This window comes from Anolis carolinensis, chromosome 6 (assembly GCF_035594765.1).
Source record: "Anolis carolinensis isolate JA03-04 chromosome 6, rAnoCar3.1.pri, whole genome shotgun sequence".
Taxonomy (NCBI): domain Eukaryota; kingdom Metazoa; phylum Chordata; class Lepidosauria; order Squamata; family Dactyloidae; genus Anolis; species Anolis carolinensis.
Genome location: NC_085846.1, coordinates 13,096,476 through 13,117,837, shown reverse-complemented (window position 1 = coordinate 13,117,837; position 21,362 = coordinate 13,096,476). Strand labels below are relative to the sequence as shown.

The 21,362-nt window shown below is 43.3% G+C and overlaps 3 protein-coding genes and 1 long non-coding RNA gene across 5 annotated transcripts in view; 2 read left to right on the top strand and 2 right to left on the bottom strand.

The window, feature by feature from the left end:
• Positions 1-4,700: 4,700 nt before the first annotated feature.
• LOC100560152 (zymogen granule membrane protein 16) lies at positions 4,701-9,905 on the top strand. The gene is made up of 4 exons (XM_062957986.1): positions 4,701-4,822; positions 5,281-5,359; positions 7,975-8,107; positions 9,440-9,905. The coding sequence occupies exons 2-4, from the start codon at positions 5,305-5,307 to the stop codon at positions 9,801-9,803; spliced, it is 552 nt and encodes a 183-aa protein (XP_062814056.1). The 5' UTR covers positions 4,701-4,822; positions 5,281-5,304; the 3' UTR covers positions 9,804-9,905.
• On the bottom strand, positions 7,567-11,677 carry LOC103280823 (uncharacterized). Its single transcript, XR_507499.3, has 3 exons — positions 11,540-11,677; positions 9,591-9,783; positions 7,567-8,645 (listed from the first exon to the last, which is right to left on the bottom strand). It is a non-coding gene; the product is annotated as an uncharacterized LOC103280823 (long non-coding RNA).
• On the top strand, positions 11,109-20,840 carry LOC103280824 (uncharacterized). Its single transcript, XM_008121001.3, has 7 exons — positions 11,109-11,833; positions 14,329-14,410; positions 14,970-14,993; positions 15,120-15,182; positions 15,949-16,213; positions 16,978-17,128; positions 17,371-20,840. The coding sequence occupies exons 1-7, from the start codon at positions 11,354-11,356 to the stop codon at positions 17,782-17,784; spliced, it is 1,479 nt and encodes a 492-aa protein (XP_008119208.2). The 5' UTR covers positions 11,109-11,353; the 3' UTR covers positions 17,785-20,840.
• thoc6 (THO complex subunit 6) overlaps positions 18,298-21,362 on the bottom strand; it is a 10,099-nt gene continuing 7,034 nt past the window's right edge. For both annotated transcript variants that reach the window (XM_003227692.4, XM_016997537.2), the window contains exons 9-13: positions 20,999-21,048; positions 20,579-20,641; positions 20,117-20,227; positions 19,566-19,694; positions 18,298-18,865 (exon numbers count right to left, since the gene is read on the bottom strand). In XM_003227692.4, coding sequence (XP_003227740.3) covers positions 18,782-18,865; positions 19,566-19,694; positions 20,117-20,227; positions 20,579-20,641; positions 20,999-21,048 — 437 coding nt within the window. In that variant the 3' untranslated portion in view covers positions 18,298-18,781. The remainder of the gene's footprint in view (positions 18,866-19,565; positions 19,695-20,116; positions 20,228-20,578; positions 20,642-20,998; positions 21,049-21,362) is intronic.

Here is a 21,362-nt window from a genome sequence, read left to right as displayed (position 1 = left end):
TTATTTTGGAATAAGAGGGAAGATTTTGAAAAGAGGTTTTAAACCATGTATTATATCCCAAAGATGACAAACCTTGAGGGTGCCTCTATACTGTAGAATTAATACAGTTTTGATACCACTTTAACTGGCATGTTTCAATGCAACGGCACCCTGGGAGCTATGGTTTGGAGAGGCACCAACACTCTTTTGCAGAGAAGATTAAAGACCTTGTAAAACTACAACTCCCAGAATTCCATAGTGGTTAAAGTGATCTCAAACTGCATTAATGCTACAGTATGGATGCACTCGGCGTCACTCATAAGTTAAATTACTGCAGAGGGTTATTGTGGAGATAAATAGGAAGCATCTTTGGATCCATGTACACCAGGCATGGGCAAATTTGGGTCCTCCAGGTGTTTTGGACTCCAACTCCCACCATTCCTAACAGCCTCAGGCCCTTTCCTTTTCCCCCTCAGCCGCTTAAGCGGCTGAGGGGGAAAAGGAAGGGGCCTGAGGCTGTTAGGAATGGTGGGAGTTGGAGTCCAAAACATCCGGAGGGCCCAAGTTTGCCCATGCCTGATTTACATTGAAATGAATAAACAAACACAAATTCTATTTGGATCAGCTCAGAGGTATATATCCTGTAGAAGAACGTAATGCCCTCTGCATGGCAGAAGCCATATTTCTGGCAAGACGTCATGGGTATCAGCTTGAGTAGTGGTAAAATGATCTGAAGTCCTTAAAAGGCTGCCCTTTAGATATTAGGTAGTTAATACAAAGAGAGTGAGCGATGCATATGGTCCTATTTCATGGTGTCTGCTGCCACCTTATGACTGTCCTATGCAAAGCTGTCCTACGTGTGCTCTGCGTCCAAGAAAACTGCAAAGTTGCCTCCAGGGATGTACATCCTCCAATCTACTCAAAAGGTAGCAAAATTAGGCTTCGGGTTCTCAAATTTTTCACTGGAAAAGTGAATTTAATACACCTGTTTCCCAGCAAGTACGGTAGAACAAATAATTCCGGTGCGGCTACCAGTATTTAAAAACTCTAAAATCAGGACAATACATAATGAACAACACTCTGAAAACAGGGGAATTCCAGACAATAGACAATCAGGGCCAGCTAACACCTCCCAACAAAGGATTGCCCCAGACAGGAAGCAGCCAGGCTTTGAAGCTGCAAGCATTTTCAATGCTAATCAAGGTGGCCAATTGCAATATTCAAACAGACTAGTACTTTGGACCTTCCACAGATACATAAACCCCACTTGCCTAGTTTCCAACAGACCTCACAACCTCTGAGGATGCCTGCCATAGCTGTGGGAGAAACGTCAGGAGAGAATGCTTCTGGAACATGGCCATAAATCCCTGAAAACTCACAGCAACCCAGTGGTTCCGGCCATGAATACTTTCAACAACACATGGAACAAATAATGTTTGCATGCCTTTCTTGCCACCTGCACTTTTTGCAAAGCATGGAAAGACCTTTCAGTTGAGTTAGCTCATGCCAGAGTTTGTGGGAACTTCCTTTAAGGACTACGACTCCCAGAATCCCCCGATCATCGTGGCTTGGAGTTGTACTAAAATCATGTGGCTTGTAGTCCAAATATATATATATATATATACTTTCCCAAACTGCTTCACATCAAGTAGAATTCCAGACAGAAAAAAAGATTCTGGTTGTCCCGTCCCAACGTGGCAAACTGTGGTTCCCATGTAGTGTTTTGATTATAGCTCCCATTATCCCTTGCCAGTGGCCATGGTTACTGGAGATGATAGAAAGAGGTGGGAATGAAGTAACCCTCCTGATGTTGTGGCATATGATGTTGGTCATATCATATGGGGATATTGGGAGTTGCAATTCAACAAGAGCAACACACGGGCCCTGCGGTGTTTTGGACTTCAACTCCCACAATTCCTGGCCTCAGGCCCCTTCCTTTTCCCCCTCAGCCGCTTAAGCGGCTGAGGGGGAAAAGGAAAGGGCCTGAGGCCAGGAATTGTGGGAGTTGAAGTCCAAAACACCTGCAAGGCCCACGTTTGCCCATGTCTGCTATACATACTGAGCTTGAAATAACTTCTCAGCTGGGATATGCAGAGTTTTACTGTAAATTTCATCCAGGTAGGCTGCAGTTAAAAACCCAGAATCCAAAAAGAAAGAGTAGATTTGTTGCCCAGAATGTGTAGTGACTTGGCAGTTTCTGAATCGAGGCTGTCCTCTCTTAAAAAGAAAGCTGGACTTTTTTATTCCATTAATAACAAGCTGACACACAGGCATTTCCCAAGCAAAGACTACTTGCATTGTCCTTGTGGAATTGGAAGCCAGTCGACTGGTGCCAGTTTCTCTTTCGCTCGTCGGAAAAGGGTCACTAGGTTTTGGAATAGTGGACAATAGCTTCTTATGCCGATACTACAATTGCTCGGATTTGGAAAGCTTCTCTGGTTAGTTTCTGCATTGTAATGGTGAAACCTAGAACTTGGAAAAGTTACTTTTCTCAAACAACTTCCAGAATCCAAGCATTTCTGCCCACACCCACTTTTGTCAATGACTTTGTTATGCATAATTCATTACAATATTGCGATATAAATGTTCAGCCTAAAAATAAGGTAAAATTACTTGTTAGTGTAGAATTAATCTCAGGTTGGCTGGGGATAATGGGGGTGTAGTGTGTGTACACTATACACACAATAAAAGTAAAAATATGTATGTCTGGCTGGGGTGTCCACTTACACAGACAAGCTCGCACTTCCACAAATAGCTATAGTAGCTACTACTACTCAGGAGACACCAATGGCCCTCCCTCCAATGACATTGCAGGTTATTGAGAGTGCCAAGAACATGTCCAAGAGCCCTGCCAATGTCTTCCACAAACACCATACTGCCCACCACCCAAGTGAAGGCTTTCACATGAAAACAATTTCATACTAATTTTTCTGTTTTTTCTCCATCACAGACATCCCAATGTTTCTGAATCTCTCCATTGGTGTGGAATTTGCATGACCCCACCCACTGCCTCTCCCATAACCCTTTCCTATTCTTTTCTATGGCACACAGCAAACAGCGGAATTGACCAGCAACTGAACATACTCGAGAGGTTTAGGGAGAATTCACCATGATTCATAGGAGATGTACGTACTGGGATGTATAGTTCACCTGAAATCTAAGAGCACTCTGAACTCCAGCAGTGCTGGAGCTGGAACTAAGTTGGCACACAGAACCCCCATGATCATGAAAATAAAACTGGTGGTCTTTGGAGGGATTTTTAAGAGTTGTAGTTCACCTACATCCAGAGCGCACTATAATAATAATAATAATAATAATAATAATAATAATAATAATAATAATAATAATAATAATAAAAACTATATTTTTACCCCACCACCATCTCCCCGTAGGGACTCGGGACGGCTCACAATGTTACAAAAGTAATAGCGCAAATACATTAACAATATACACAGTTTAAAACACAAGAAGATGATAAAACAGAAGTTAAAACAAAGGTTTATACAACAGTAATAATATCAAACAACCACCAATGCAATTCAGTCAGCTTCAAAGGTGGGGGGGGGGGGGGGACTAGAGCAGCATTATAAGATAAACTCATTAGATTAAAATACCCTGATGAAAGGAACCTAATAACATTCAGAATAGAATTATGAGGCTGGTCATCCAATAGCTGTCTCTCCAAAGGCCAGCCCAAACACCCAGGTTTTCAATTGTTTCTTAAAGGATGGTAGGGTGAACTATGAACCCAAACAAGGATGGATTTGGACTACACTTGGCATGCATACCCGATATGCCCAAATCTGAATACTGGTCGGTTTTGAGGGGAATTGGCCTGGACATTTTGGAGTTGGGATGTATAGTTCACCTGCAATCAATGAACACTCTGAACTCCACCAATGATGGAATTGGACCAGACTTGGCACACAGAGCCCCCATGACCAGCAAAAAATACTGGAGGTCTTTGGGGGAAATGCACCTTGATTTGGGGGAGTTGTAGTTCACCTTCATCCAGAGACCACTGTGAACCCAAACACCAATGAATCTGGACCAAACTTGGCACGCACACCTGATATACCGAAATTTGATTACCGGAGAAGTTTGTGGGGAACTGACTTTCCTTTCTGGGAGTTGTAGTTCACCCACAACCAGGGAAACTGTGATCTCCCCTGATGATGGACCTGGACAAACTTGGCACACAGAACCCCCATGACTCCTGGAGGGATTTGAGGAGACTGACCACCATAGTGGGAGTTGTAGTTTACCCTACAGCCAAAGAGTACACTGAACCCCACCAATGATGCATCTAGAGCAAATTTGCCCAACATAACAAACTTTAAGGACTGATGGAGTTTCTCAGGGTTAACCTGGCATGATGTCAGTTGCAATTAATCTACAACAATATGCATTTTGTACAATTAAAATTGACATTTTCAAATAACCTGGGCAATGCTGGGTACCCAAGCTAGTAAATATATTTCCAAGCTCTATAAGCAAAGGAATAATCCACTTGTATCCCCTCCCACACACGCGCACATTTGTCCATTGCTTAGTGCTTTTGGAACTGAATGCCCCTCTTTGAATGGTGAATAGGAGGGGAAATATTAGAACACAATAGAAGACCTGTTCGTTTTCCCTGCTGCAAACGACAGGTGAAAACAAACCTCCCATAATAAGACAAGAGGATGCCAAACCAACCAGGTAAAGCCCTATTTCTTGTAGGAGAGGGACTGAGTAACCCTTGTGATCAGATGAAATTCTTTCCTGAGCATCAAACCAAAGGGGAAGGTCACAACACCGCTGTGCTCCTAACCACCGTTCGCAGGTCTTCCTCTGAAGCAAGGTAAATCTGAGAGAAGCACAAAAGAAACTACCAAAATTTTGCAAATAGGTATTGGATACTGACATAAAGATAAATGATTTTCATAGCAAGCCAAGCACCCGAATTCCGATGAGATGCAAGTATGATGAAACTTACTTTATATCATATGCTGAGATGACAGAACTGGTTGGAAAAGACAATAATACTGGAGAAAGCAGAAGGCACTAGACAAAGGCAAGAGTGCTTTATAATATAAATTGAAGTTGCAGCTCCAGCTCAGGAATTTATGAGTAGACCTGGTTGAGTATCTCAACTCTCTCATTTATAGGGTCGCCATAAGTCAATCCGATTTGATGGGAACCGACAACACACTTGCCTGTTTAGAAATGAAATCCCACTGGGTTCAGCTCTATAGGGGACTGCAGACCAAATAACAAATCCAAAGGTCTTGGATAAACTGTAACTTTAATTTGTTTCAGGTCCGTTGTATTTAACCCGCTGAGATGATGGTATTAATTCTCCTACCCTTCCTCTGTGTCGGAGTATCAGGAAGCCCAGGTAAGATTAAGGAAGAGGGAACTTGTTACAAAATAGCATTATACCTTTCAATCATAGGAATGATGGAAATGTGAGGATGTGCAGCAAGGTAAGCGGGTTGATTTATGAGTGGGTGCAGCTTGGAAATTTTCCTCTCTCTCTTTTTTTTTTTTTGGACGATAGCCCCCCAAACTTTCCAATAGTTGCAGGGGGGCTGAAGTTATTATCCAAAAAAAGTGGCAATCCTCTGGGACTGGATGGAGTCCTGCCAGGACTGGATTTCGATTCAGGCAGGTGACTCAGGCAATAACTTTGGGCCCTTGGCTTTTAACACATCTATCATGGGATATCAATGGGGAACCCACATTGCACAGTGATAGCAGTTTGGATCCATTTTTAACCATCGCAGAATCATAGATTTGTAGAGTTAGAACCCATGAGGGCAATCCAGTCCAACCTTATGCCATGAAGGAATACACAATCAAAGCACTCTGGACTGATGGCCATCCAGCCTCGGCTTTTCATAGCCAGACACTGCAGAATCAGGGGAATTTATAGTTTTGTATACACTTGTGATTCTGTACCAGAAAGTTCTGCCACTGTAGTTCTCTAAATTCCTCATCAAACTACAAATCCCAGGATTCCATGGCAGACAAAGTAGAATCACTGGGTTGCTGTGAGATTTTTGGGCTGTATGACCATGTTCCAGGAGCATTCTCTCCTGACATTTTGCCCTCCTCTATGGCAGGCACTCTCAGAGGTTGTGAGGTCTGCTGGAAACTAGGCAAGTGGTGTTTATATATCTGTGGAATGCCCAGGGTGGGAGAAAGAAGTCTTGTCTGTTTAAGGCAAGTGTGAATGGTGCAATTGGCCACCTTGATTAGCATTGAATAGACTTACAGCTTCAAAGCCTGGCTTCAAATTGCAACACTGGCAGCCAGGCAACATTAAGACAGTCACACTTGCCTGAAACAGACAAGAGTTCTTTCTCCCACCCTGGACATGCCACAGATATATAAACCCCGCTTGCCTAATTTCTAACAGACCTCACAACCTCTGAGGGTGCCTGTCATAGATATGGGTGAAATATCAGTAGAGAATGCTTCTGGAACATGGCTATACAGCCCGGAAAACTCACAGCAACTCAGTGATTACGATCATGAAAGCCTTCAACAACACAAAGTAGATCAAATTCCTATATCTATGTAGTGCAAAAACACCAGATAACAATCACCTTACACTATTATAATTATTATAATGACTATCATTCCGCAAGAGTTGCTAGCATGCCTTAAAAAGGCTACAAATACCAGATCTTGTAATGGTCTTGGAAGCTAAGGAGGGTCAGCCCTGGCTAGTATTTCGATGGGAGACCACCAATAATATTACATGCCATAGGCTCTATTTCATACTTAGCTCTGAGTGTGCTTTGCCTAAGAAAGCTCTACGAAATTGATAAGGTCGTCATAAATCAACAGGTAGAATGAAGAGTACATTCACCATGATAGATCAGGCTTATTTTAATAAAATAGCTTTTGGAGCAGGTTATAACACGGCAACCTGAATCCCATTAAAAGGCAGCAGACGACTGCGGTTTTGACTATACTGCATGTCTTGGATTAAATTATTGAAAATTCTAATATCTCAGATGATAATTATCCCCTAACTTCTAAGCTTCTTTGTCTTTTGTTAGCTGCCAAGATTGAACTTCCTGCAGGAATCCCATAATCCCGATAATTAAAGCACAACAGATCAAAGTTCTGGAGGGTGCCAAAACAGAACAATTAACAGAAGAGCCAGATCTGGCTCCCAGACTGAAAGGGTGGGGGAACTGCATACTAATAATATAATCTCCATTTATTGTGTACTGGAATGCTTAGTGTAATTATTTAGCTTTCAAAAGATTATTATTATTTATAATCCCACTAAGCCTCCCTTGTTTGAAATCTTCAAAAATCAAAACTTTTTTTTCCTGCCAGCTGACCACTTCCACTGTAACAGCCCAGCTCTTTCGTCTCTCCGATCCTCAATTTCTCTCCAGCTTTATTCCCCATTTGGTCATTATTTGTGTTATGTGAGGTGGACGTAAGCAGCTGGCAGCAAAAACTTTTGATTTCCCACCATTTCACAGAACCTCTGGCTCCTAAGCATGGGAAAACAGAACAAAAGCACCTCCCCATGGCCAGAAGTTGAGCATCGCCTCCAGATGCTGAATAATAATAATAATAAAATAAAATAAACTTTATTTATACCCCACCACCATCTCCCCGTGGGGACTCGGGGCGACTTACATGGGGCAGAGGCCCAAACAACATAAGAACAAAATATAAGCAACATAATACAATCACAATATAAAACAGATAAAACAGTAATGCAATATATCAATTAAAACAACAATACAGGATAAAAATTACATTAAAAACACATAAAAGGTAAGACCGTAAGATGAAAGAAGAGGAAGATCTTTACCTCTCTATGTGTATTGTATGTCGCTGTGTAAAGGGCATTGAATGTTTGCCTCATATGTGTTCTGTAATCTGCTCTGAGTTCCTCTGAGGAATATAAATAAGTGTATTATCATGTATTATTATTATTTATTTATTACACCTTTCACGCATCTTTTTGTATGGATCCAGCCCTGGCAAGGCTTGCCTCTTTCTCTGGAGAATTTGGTGGTGACAGTGGAGAATATTTTGACCATTCGAATAATGAACTGGATGGCCCCGTGACTGCCCTAAAAATAAGAGCAAATGACAGGTACCTCTTAAGGTATGTATATCTTTAGAGACAAGGATTGCCAGGAAGGGACTGTCAGAGACCCTGAGGATTCAATGCCAAAATTGTGTGTTTAAGCAGGCTTTTAAAGTGTTGGGGGAGCATTTTATTAGTGTTTTATCTTTTAAAACTGCTGTTAGTCTTGAAAATGATTATATGCTGTGCTGGTTTTCATTGCTATTTGATTTCATTGTGAATATATTTTAAATTGCCTGTGTCTAGGAGCAGTGTTGGGTCTCATTTTGGGAGAAAGGCAGCAAAGAAATGAGATAGACAGACAGACAGACAGACAATATGTCAGTCATCACTTGCCACAAGTGGTGGGACATAGAGATGTTAGCAAGGGTGATGTTTTAAGGATCAGACCTTAGCACTGCGGTTAAGCATCACACATTAAGCATCAACAGACATGCAAGTAAAAGAAAAAGTCTAACAAATGAAGATCACCTACACTTTTCAAAGGAGTGCTCTCACCCTGAGATTCGTTCCCATTCACCTTGAGGACCAGAGAGGTGCATCAAGCACCTGAAATCTGCAAAACATAATTAATATTCTACATTAGCTACTTAGGCTGGATCTACTCTGCCATATAATCCAGATCAGCAGAGCAGATGATCCACATTATCTGATTTGAACTGGATTGTATGAGTCTACACTGCCATATAATCCAGTTCAAAGCAGATAATCTGGATTTTATATGGCAGTGTAGAAGGGGACTAAAATAATCCAGATCATTTGTTTTGAATGGGATTATATGGCAGTGTAAACTCATATAAATCAGTTCAAAGCAGATAATGTGTATTATCTGGCAGTGTAGAAGGGGCCTTAGTTAAGTTGACCAGAACTCTTCCACATTCATGATTGCTACTTAAGGTACGTCTAGACTTTAGACTTGATGCAGTTTGACACTTTTGATTGCCATGGCGCAATGCTATGGAGTCCTGTAGTTTGCTGTGGCACCAGCATTCTTAGGCAGTGAAGGCTAAAGATCTTGTAAAAGCACAGCTTCTGTGATTTCATAGCACTGAACCATCCGAGGCCCTTGAGCAGCTGCATCAAACAAAACGTACAGCTGTCCACATTTGCGGGTTTGACGGTTACAGATCTGATTATTCACAGCTTGGATTAAAATGTTTTCTCTATGAATCCTTATACCTTGTAGTATAATTCTAGGGTAAACTTGCACTGGATGCTGACCATAGTGGCATGCAAGAGGACCTAGAGATGCTTAGAGAGGATACAATTTTATGGTCAGTTTTGGTGGAATTTCACCATAGTCACACTAAAGAGACTCATGCCGACACCTTCTCTCTCTACTCATTGCAGCATTCAGGTCCGCTATGGAGACTCATGGTCTGTCACCGAAGGGAGTACGGCGGGCAACCCGTCTGGCATGGAGCTGTACCACGGAGAGGGATTTATCCAAGTCACGGGGCGTTTTGGGAACTACGTGGAGTACCTTGCGTTCCGGACCAACCTGGGGCGCGTCTTTGCCTTCGGGCCCAACTTTGGTCCCGGGATGGGCTTCGAAGCTGAGCCGATGTTCCCCAACACGGTCCTGCGCTTCATCAGCGGGCGCTCGGGGTCTTTGGTCAACGCTCTCGGGTTCCACTGGGACCAAGACCCAGAGATTGGGGCCGGGAATCAATCCTCCCTTTCCACAGAGCCATCTGCAATCATCACCACATAGAGGACAGAAATCAATAAACACACCCAATGCTGAATCGTGGTGTGTTTTCCGGGCTGTTTGGCCATGTTCCAGAAATATTCTCTCCTGATGTTTCACCCACATCTATGGCAGGTATCCTCAGAGGTTGTGAGGTATATAACCTCTGAGGATGCCTGCCATAGATGTGGGTGAAACATCAAGAGAGAATACTTCTGAACATGGCCATACAGCCCGGAAAACACACAACAATGCTGTGATTCAGGCCATGAAAGCCTTCAACAACACACCCAATGTTCACCTCTAGTTGTGTTGTGTAATCTTTACGTTGGATCTGGGATGGGACTATGGAAAAGAAAAAATTACTAATGAATGGAATTATTGGAAGCAACAACAGGGTGGTTTGCACCTGTGTTCCATTGATTTTTTGATTAAACTTCATTCCATTCTTATTTTGTTGATAAACATTTATCCTTTCAGCATTTCAGATTATATTCCGAATGGAAATACAACGGTGCCATCTCATGGTTGGAAGTGCTACCTACAATTACCATTGCGCTGTCTGAGCGCTGTAACAAAATATGGCCAGAATTCTTTTATCAAGGGACAAGATGAGGTCCCCTGATGTTACTGAATGGCAACTCCCATCACTTTTGAGTATCCAGGAGGCACACTGGGGATAATGTGAGTTGCAGCCCAACAGCACTTGCAGATGTGAGGTTGGGGAAAAGGAGTTTTATATGCACAAGCCTTGTATCTAAATTCACACCCCACTCTCCTTACTAAGCAGAACGAACTGGAGCCTTCTGGATATTAAAGATAAAGGTTTTCTCCTGACATTAAGTCTAGTTGTGTTCGACTCTGGGGGTTGGCGCTCATCTCCATTTCTAAGCTGAAGAGCTGGCATTGTCCATAGACACCTCCAAGGTCATGTGGCTGGCATGACTGCATGGAGCGCTGTTACCTTCCCGCTGGACCTATTGATCTACTCACATTTACATGTTTTCGAACTGCTAGGTTGGCAGAAGATGGGGCTAACAGTGAGCACTCACTCTGCTCCCCGGATTTGAACCTGTGACTTTTCGGTCCCCAAGTTTAGCAGCTAGGTGCTTTAACACACTGCGCCATTGGGGGGCATGTAGGTGAATCAATAAATCAAGGTCAATTCCCCCAAAAACCTGGTCATCGGGGTTCTGTGTGCCACGGGTGGTCCAGGCCCATTGTGGGTGGGGGTCACAGTACTGTGTCTTGATGCAGGGGGAACTACAACTTCCATCCTGCTGAGTCCGTTCCCCAACCCTCTCCAGTCTATCCAGCTGCTGATCAATGCCTTTGTGCGCCTTAGGAAAGGGTTAAGGGAGAGGCAGTGAGCAGGTGAGGGGGGAAAGGAAGGGGCCTGTTAGGAATGGTGGGAGTTGGAGTCCAAAACACCTGGAGGGCCTAAGTTTGCCCAGGCCTGATATCTAAGTTCCTCCAATCCATCGGGCAGGAATGGTCCCAAAGCGAAAGCGAAAGCTGTGACGGAAAAGGAGAGCCGAGGAATTGCCTCATCCGCGAAGCCTAGGCCCGAAGCGATGAGCCTGGAGCGCTTTTACACGGAGCGGGTCTTCCTGGCGGGGGACGAGGCCTGGCGGACGGGGCGGGCTTTTCTCCTGGCCAAAAGCGCCCTGGGGAAGGTGTCCCAGTGGGCCTACGAAGCCAGCACGGGGCTCTTCCCCGGGGAGCCCGTCCCGGTCGGCAGCTACGGCGAAGGGCTGCACCTTCAAGCGGCAGGGAGTTCCGCAGGTTTCGACTTCCTCCTCCCGGTGAGATACAACCCGCAGCTGGCGCCGGTGAGCGGAGGGCTGGCCGAGGCGCCTCCGCGGTGCAAGCAGGCGCTGCCCACCTACATCTTCCGCGAGGAGGGGCTGCCCCTCCATCGCTGGGGCTCCCAAGCCCTGCTGGATCTGGAGGCGCTGGCCGAGATCTACGTGGAGATCCACTGCCATCGGCAGGAGGCGCGCCGGGAGGACGAAGACGACGAGACGGACTTGGACAAGTTGGAGGAACTAGAAGTGGGGGCTCGCATTGATTTCCTTTATTTTTTTACTTATTTTACTTTATTGGCTTTGTTTTTATGAATTTATAATGTATTTTTATTTTGTTACCTTATTTTTATTTCCTTTTTAGTTATACTTTATTCTTGTTTATTTTAAATTTATTGTTACTTTTTTGCGTAATTTTTAATGTTTTACTTTGTTTCATTTTTATTAATTTTTACTTTATTTAATATTTTTATTAATTTAAACTTTATTTCCTTTTTAAAAAATTAAAATTTACTTTTGCTTATTTTTTCTGCCCCGGTGGCACAGCGGGTTAAACCACTGAGCTGCTGAACTTGCTGACCAAAAGGTTAGCGGTTTGAATCCAGGGAGTGGATTGAGCTCCTGCTATTAACCCCAGCTTCTGCCAACCTAGCAGTTCTAAAACATGCAAATGTGAGTAGATCAATAGGTACCGCTCCAGTGGGAAGGTAACGGCACTCCATGCAGTCATGCCAGCCACATGACCTTGGAGGTGTCTACGGACGACACCGATTCTTCAGCTTATGTATTTATTTATTTATTTCCAGCATTTATACCCCACCCTTCTCACCCGGGGGGGACTCAGGGCGGCTTACAACAGTTGGCAACATTTAATGCCAATAACATAATAATAAAACAAAAACAGTACACATAATCAATTAAAACTATAAAAATACATCATTAAAATACATTATAACAATTAAAACATATGTAAATTAGCTTAGAAATGGAGATGAGAACCAACTCCCAGAGTCGGACACAACTAGACTTAATGTCGGGGGAAACCTTTACCTTTCCCTTGTTTATTTCAAATTTATTTTTGTTTATTTTTACTTTATGTCCTTTATTTGTATTTATTTTTACATTATTATTTGATTTATTTTCATGTTTTTGTACTTTGTTTACTTATTTGGGTTGTATTTTCTTCATTTTTATAAATAGGAAAAATTGCCAGTTTAAACAATTGGTGTTTCACAAGGTCCTTCCCTGCCAATATCAGAACTCAAGGCAGTCCACCATTCGTAGAAAGCAATGCAAATTAAAACAATGGGTATTTATTTATTTACAGTATTTATACCCTGCCCTTCTCACCTCGAAGGGGATTCAGAGTGGCTTACGCAGAACAAACATACAGCAAACATTCAATGCCATTATACAATTTACAAGGACAGACAATACACAAAGAGAGGTAAAGGCATTTCCAATCTTATTTCTAGAATCTTGAAGACTGTGCTCAACTCTGGCCATTTGGAGGGGGGGGGGTGCTATCACTCCATCATCCATGCAGAGGAGCATGCCTTCTCTTACCTCCTCGCTAAAAGCGGTACCTATTTATCTGCTCACATTTCAGCTTTCGATCTGCTAGGTGGGCTGGTGAGCTGAGGCTGATGGCAGGTGCTTACCCTGACCCGGGCTCGGTACCTATTTCTCTACTCACATTTCAGCTTTTGATCTGCTAGGTGGGCAGGTGAGCTGAGGCTGATGGCAGGAGCTTACCCTGACCCGGGCTCGGTACCTATTTATCTACTCACATTTCAGCTTTCGATCTGCTAGGTGGGCAGGTGAGCTGAGGCTGATGGCAGGTGCTTACCCTGACTCGGGCTTGGTACCTATTTATCTACGCACATTTCAGCTTTTGATCTGCTAGGTGGGCAGGTGAGCTGAGGCTGATGGCAGGTGCTTACCCTGACCCGGGCTTGGTACCTATTTATCTACTCACATTTCAGCTTTCGATCTGCTAGGTGGGCAGGTGAGCTGAGGCTGATGGCAGGTGCTTACCCTGACCCGGGCTTGGTTCCTATTTATCTACTAACATTTCAGCTTTCGATCTGCTAGGTGGGCAGGTGAGCTGAGGCTGATGGCAGGTGCTTACCCTGACCCGGGCTCGGTACCTATTTATCTACTCACATTTCAGCTTTCAATCTGCTAGGTGGGCAGGTGAGCTGAGGCTGATGGCAGGTGCTTACCCTGACCCGGGCTTGGTTCCTATTTATCTACTCACATTTCAGCTTTCGATCTGCTAGGTGGGCAGGTGAGCTGAGGCTGATGGCAGGTGCTTACCCTGACCTGGGCTCGGTACCTATTTATCTACTCACATTTCTGCTTTCAATCTGCTAGGTGGGCAGGTGGGCTGGGGCTGATGGCAGATGCTCACCCCAACTCGGGCTTGAGCTGCTGACCTTTCGATTGTCAGGATTTGCTGCAGCACAGCAATTTAGCCCACTGTGCAAAGCCCAGTACATCCTCACTGTAGAATGAATATAGTTGGACACCGCTTTAAGCACCATGGTTAAGGCCTATGGATTCATAGAAGCTGTAGTTTTATAAGGTCTTTCACCTTCCCTGCCAAGGAATACTGGTGCCAATAAATATAAAACAATGCAAATGGAAACAATGGGTGCATTTACACGGTAGAATGAATGCAGTTTGATGTCCAAGCTCAGTTCTTGAGGACTCAACAACCTTCTTCCCTTTTTTTTTCACAGGAGAGCCTAAGTCACCACAACCTAGAACCTAAACAAATCTTGAAGGATTTGCACCGTTGTGTTCAAACTGCCTTGGATCCAGGTAGGGTTCACACAGCAGAGTAGCATCTCCCCATAATCCTCAGACATAGAAGTTTCACTATCTGGTGACTGGGATACTTCAGACTTCCTGGTATTTATTGCTTAAAGTGAGAAAACATGTGGCCCTTCTAGGGAAATGCAGGTTGTCACCCTTGTTCTGAAAGTTTAACTTAGATACTGAGCAAAGGGGTGCATATGCATTGTTGTATGAATGTGGTTTGAAACCACTTTAATTGCCATGGTTCAGTGCTATGGAATCTTGTGAGTTGTAGTTTGGTGAGACATCAGTGCTCTTTGGCAGATAAGGCTAAAGAACTTGCAAAACTCCAACTCCCAGGATGCCATAGCAGTGAGCTATGGCAATTAAAGGGGTGTAAAATTAAGAGTTTCTCTTTTTTTGCCATTAAGGGGGAATGCTATATTTTTTAAAACATTACTTTCTTAATATGTAGCTCTTAAATGTTCAGAAATCATGGCAGGAAAAAAACGATGGACAGCTGTTTCCTTCGACGGTTTTTTTCTTAACTCGTTTTCTCTTGTTTTTCTTCCCATTTTGCCAGCATATACCCATCCTCGGCAAAATGGTGAGTTCAAAGAAAATTAAATAAGCAATGCTATTTTCCAGTTATTTCCCATTCTGAGATTCTGCACCATTCATAACTCTTTGCTTAAATTAATGCAGCAATTTCTTTCTGCCTTTTCCAACCTAGACCCAGTGTTCCAGCGAAGACTCTTCCCTTCCCGAGTTCCCAAGATAGACCATCACATAAGAGGTGAACTTATTTATTTTGGGGGGTTAAATCGTTCAAACTTTGACAACAGGTAGCTGTTGTCAGGTGCCTTCCTCAAAGATCAGATATCACGGGCAGGTTTTTTTGGCCAAAATTATGAGTTTTTGATGTGACTAATGGATAAATTGAGGGTTATTCAGTGGAGAGAGGAAAGAAAATCATAGAAGCCAGTTGACCCAGTCTTTGCCGCCCTCCTTCATTTGCCCGCCCTCCCTCATTATGAACAAGATAGGTTCCATAAGTTTGTTTTTAAGTTGCATTCGTTTGTGAGTCGGAAAGGGTACATTTCTTAAATGCAACTCCAGATATATATATGGGTAGCATAGGAAAGGGTTAACACGCTGTGGAGTTTTGCTGTCTGTGCCCCTGTTCAGAAGATTCCCTCATTTTCTGTCTGTGTTAATTAGATTTTGACTTGGCTTGTTTGAATTGGCTTGTGGAAAGGATTGGTGATAAAGCTTTACTTGAGACACTTTTTCGCCATAAGAACTCTTTCAAGACTCAATTTCCCTTCCTAGAGGTAGATTTCTCTCACTTCCTGTTGTCTCACTTCATTCTTAACTACGAGTCGTTTGTAAGTCGGGGATTTGTAACTCGGGGACTTCCAGTACACTATATTATTTTCTAGAAGTCGAGTAGCACCTTTAGCATTTCCACCTGGAAAAACACTGTAACAAAATTAAGGGCATATTAAATTAGCAACATACGTATTCCTAGAATAACATCTCTTTTCTTTATGCTCTGATAGGAGGTTTCAGACTGGAGGCCTTGGATCTGGATGGTCCAGCCATCCAACTGACCTTCAATGATGGCTGTGACAATGTCCCAGTGAGGTTGGTGCCTGCCGTCCTGGGGGCCTTCAAGCTCTCCAACCAGTGGTTACGGGAGGACCTCGCCCACCTTTCCGACTGGTGGGACGGAGACCTGACCAATGAAAGGGCCAACTTCCTCCGGAAAGCCAGAGTGGTCCGAGAAGTTGGGCCGGAGCTGGTCTCCAAAGGAGGATTTTGGAGGTAAGAAAATAAATCTAATCGTCACAAATCCAGAAATGATTTCAAAATCCAAAGCTGACTGACTGAGCTGGAGCACTTCCTGAGTTTTACTCTTGAAAATTAAAAGGGATTCCATTTCAAAGCAGATTTTCATATTCTTAAGATGAGAAATTTTAAGTGGACTCATAAGAGACCACGAGAGCCATCCAGTCCAACCCTGTTCTGCCACGTAGGAACATATAATTAAAGCACTCCTGACATATGGCCATGCAGCCTTTGCTTAGAAACTTTCAGAAAAGGAGACCCCCACCACCTTCCAAGGCAGCATATTCCTTTGCCAAAAAGCTTTCACCATTAAGTTTACCTAATGTTTAGGTAGAATCTCTTTCATTGTAGTTTGAATTCATTCAGCAGTCACTTCAGGTCTTAGGGTACACCTACTCTGTAGAATCAATGCAATTTAACACCATTTAAACTGTCATTTCTCAATTCTATGGAATCCTAGGAGTTGTAGTTTGGGGAGGTGTCAGCACTCTAAAATCAACTACAATTCCAGTAATTCATAGCATTGAGACATGGTAGTTAAAGTGGTTGCAAACCACATTTATTCTACTGTGTAAATATTTCTTTGTGCTCTAGTCGTTTGCACACTTACTCAGAAGTTAGCCCCACTGAAAACGCTGGGAATTGGCTTCATAGCAGTCAAACATGTGCTGTTTGACTTTTCTTAAACTATATTAGCTGATTGTAAATGCCACATTCTTATAGTCTCGACCTGGTGTTAGGCTCTGTTTTAGCCGAGCGGAAACTCAGCTTCTCGAAGATATTGATGCAGATGGGGGACACAGAGGGGCAGCTCTGCGGGTGCTGAAGTTTATCAACATGACAAGATGGACACCAGAATATGGCAGCATCCTGACTTCCTACCACCTCAAGGTACGCTTGCTGAGTAAACAATATCACTAGGAATCCTGGGGGTGATGAAAGCAAAAATTCTAAAAATGCTATATACCATCATTTCAGATGATAGGTATATAGATTTTTTTTGGGGGGGGGGGGGGAGGTGCTACCTATTTGGTACTAGGTGTCCCTTGATGGTCTCTGTCTTTGGGACTCATGAGCTATAGACCACAATTAATGACTATCATGTCTATCTAACATTTCTTCTTCTCTTGTAGACCATTCTGTTGTGGTGCTGTGAAATCTATCCTCAGACGTCACAATGGGAGACTCTCCTGTCCTCAATCCAGACCCTCCTAAGGCTCCTAATCCACACCCTCAACAAGGGGAACCTCCCTCACTACTTCTTGGTATCTGTCAACCTCTTCAGCAGGTGCTACAAATCCGGCAATGCCATCTACAGGCCTTTAGGCTTGGAGGCCCTCTGCTGTGAGGCCGAAGTGATGCTGACCAATACCATGCAATACCTGATGCCCGATTCTGAGCCACAACATGATGGTGCCTATGAAGAAATGATGGCAGCCCTTCGGATGTTCAAGGAAGAACATAAGGAAGATCTGAAGGAACTGAAAAGAATGGAGGATGGACATATGTATGAGAGTGTGGAAATGTCCGAGGCAGGAGAAGCTTAGGAGAAGAGCATCAGGTTGAGAGCATTCTTGTTCCCCAAGAGTACTCCTCTCACTTTATTTTTCTCAATTTTCCATGAAAAGATTATTCCAGTCCTTACAAGGCAGAGGGACTAAAGCTTTAAATCCTATGGACCAAATTTGACCAAAATAGAGAAGGGCCTCAAGTAGGCAGATCACCCCTGAATAGCTCCTTCTTGTTTCCTGCTGCTGTCAGGTTCATATGTGAAGCTCTGTATGAGAGCCAATATGATATGATGGCTATAGCAGGCTTCTTCAATGTGCCCCCTCCCCAGTTTTAAAACTCCCATCATCCCCACCCAGACATGGGACACCTGGACTTGGGTCTCCACTCAGCCAAAAAGCTCACAGAGATTTTTCCCAATCGCTGTTCTTCAACATAACATATATGAACTGGAGTTTCATAAGAAATAGAAAGAGACTATGTATTCTATCTTTTAGCCTCTTGAAGGAAAGATGGAATAAAGTTGTAAACACATGAAATTAAATAGTCTATTTCTCAACCTTAAAAAACAGTATTTTAATGCACCTAATCTGAATGATTTACACATCATTTCCTGTGACATAACAAGTATTCTGATTGAGCAACTGAAGGCTTCAGCTTGCAGCAAAAATGGGCAGCCTGCTGTTCTGTTCAATGACACAATACACATTATTGGAAGAAGTGACTCTTTTTGGATTACAGCTCCCAGAATTCCTCCTCCCACAACAATACAGCCTAGATAACCTCTCCAAGCCTCTACAATAATTGTAAACCTGTGCAGTTTGTTCCTAAACAAGCATGCTGAGGAATACAGTTTCAGAGGCATTTTTCTCCTTAGTGGAACTGACCAGAGGCAAGTCAACAATGGAGCTGCTTGTTTATCCCCAGAGATAGCTGGCAAGGTGACCTGCTATACACAGGTACTTTTTATCCATACTCAAGATTTGTAAAAAATATATATATACAATTATCCACAAAGAAGAGAAAAAAGGAGTACTAGGTGAAGACAAGGGAAAAGGCCCGATAACCGAAGTTAGTAAAGACATCAATGCAGTGGCTGCTTCCGGCAGCGGTCAGGACCTGGGGATGGAGAGAGCAAGAAATTTTTCAATGGGTTGAAGACTCCTGAAGCCCCTTCCACTGCCCCAGGGCCATCCCTCTTCTTTCAAATCTTCGACATCTCTCACTTCCAATTCCAAATTCACATTTTTCAGAATGATTGTTCAAAATTGCATTGAACACCACCAAGAAGATTCAAAATTCACAGAAGCCTCCTTCTTTTTAGAGGACACTATGGCTGCAATCCTGTATGAGTCACTGGCACCGTTGTTCCACATGCAAACCTATGCACCCTGAACCATTTACCACACCTCTGGATGCTTTGTATGGACCCTGAAATTACCATTCCATCCAAAGAGGAGGAGTAAGGAAAACTGGAGAGGTGCCTGATTATGCCTCTGTAGCTAGACAAGAAATGACTGCAACAAACTGAAACTGGTGTACTCAGTAGACCTCAGCAGTGATGTGATCATCTCTCTTCTGGCTACGGGAACACAGCCAGACATCTCAAACCCTGCCTAATCTGCATAAGCCATAGAATAGCCCTGCAAGACAGGGCTTCAATGTTCTACAGCAAGTCTAAGAAAGATGCTTTGGATACTATGGAGGGAGGGAATACTAACCTCTGCAAAACCAACAAAATGTCATGCATGTATGTGCGTATGCCACTAACAGGATGTAGTACGACTTTTTTACATACAATTTCCAATTTATAAGGTACCTTGTGCTCTGGCGATTGTTCATTGATGGAAAGAGAGTGGACGCAATGCAGCATGCAAGGGATTTGGGCCTTCACTTCCCCGCTGATCTGTAAATGGTTGATGGTTGGGCTGTGGCCAGCAGAAAGGATCTGAGAGAAACATATTTAGGTGCGGGGGGTGGGGGAGAGATAATTACTGCAAATATAGGTGAGATACGAGCAAGTAAAAGGCAATTCCAAGCATGAAAGAGTGAGAAGGGCAGAGCTTGGAAAAGCTACACTTTGGACTACACCAAATGGCATAGCCAGTTGAAGTAAAAAAAAAGTCCCTTTTCAGAGAGTAGGAGTAGGGAAAAATGCTGCATGTCCCCTTGAAAATCCAAAGAAGCAAGAGTGGGAGCAATTCAGGAATTAAAAGACGAAAGGGCAGTGAGGAATGAGGCCGAGAAAGAAGGGACACTATAGATCAGGCTTGGGCAAACTTCAGCCCTCCAGGGGTTTTGGACTTCAACTTCCACAATTCCTAACAGCCTGCCTGCTATAGATCTTTAGTCCAGAGGAAGAAGACTTACCAGGTCCTGGTAAAACATGACTTGCTGCTGGCATTGGGGCAAGGGAAATATCGTTGTAGGTGTAACTGACCGCAAGTGCCACAGAGTGAGCGCTGGCCCCCCACCACACACCTATAGGAAGGAAAATGGAGATTGGGAACCAAAGGGAGCCTAAAATCTTTTGATGACACATATTGTCTCCTCAATTCTTTTGCTTGTTCTACAGACAATTCACAATCCCCTGCTGCCCTCATTTCTGAGTCTGTGTACTTCTCCAGCTCCTTGCCTTGAACATCAATTTCAGAAAAGCACAGGCAGAACAAGGTTCTCCAAAGGAGGAGGCATGAAGGTTAGTGATGCTGGCTGAGCCCACGAGGCTACTCAAGCCCAGTAACTGAGCAACCAGGATGGGTGACCGCTAGCCCAGTGCACTGTGGGATGTCTTGCAATTCTCGCTCATTGACAGAAATCAGGCACACTTACCATCCAGTCGGAGTCTGTTGCCAAGCAACGGATCCACTTCCCATTCTGCGGCCGGTTACATTCCTAAGGGAGTTGAGATGAGTGTTAAGGGAAAATGCCCAGAGGAAATTGGCTCCCTGATTGGTTATGCTAGGATGTCAAGCCCAACGCATGAAGACCCTGATCAGAAATGAGTAATGCTCCATTTCCCCTGAAGGCTTGTGTTGTTTCGGTAAAATGTGAAGTTACATATGTGAAATAATTAAACTTTGGGTGAATTGCATACTCCTCTCATTCTCTTTTAGTAGCAGCAATTGCATGTTAAAAGATTATTTCATAAATAATTGAAAATATGGAAGCAGATGGACAGGTGCAGAATTAAAAATAGCGAGGATGAACAAATCTCTTGAGTTGCAGGAAGATGGAGGAGAATAATCGTACCTCATATTTATGCACCTCAATGGACTGGACTTGATTTCCAGTACGTAAATCTGAAAAACAGAAATGTAATATATTTATTTAAATAGTCTCAATCTTCCCATCAATAAAAGCACTCAAAACCTTCTTCCTCTTTCCAACTGTACAGCTTGCCATTGTCACAATTCTAGCATATGGACCAAAGAAAATTAGGAAGTATTTTATAAAGCAATTAATAAATGTGTAATTGTGGCATATGTTGCACTTGTTTGCCCCCAAACATTCTGGAAACAAATTCATGTTTGTAGAATAAATATCCCATTTCTTAATACATTTCAAAGCATCTGTCTGTCTGTCTCTGTGCCCATTTATGATGACCTCATTAATT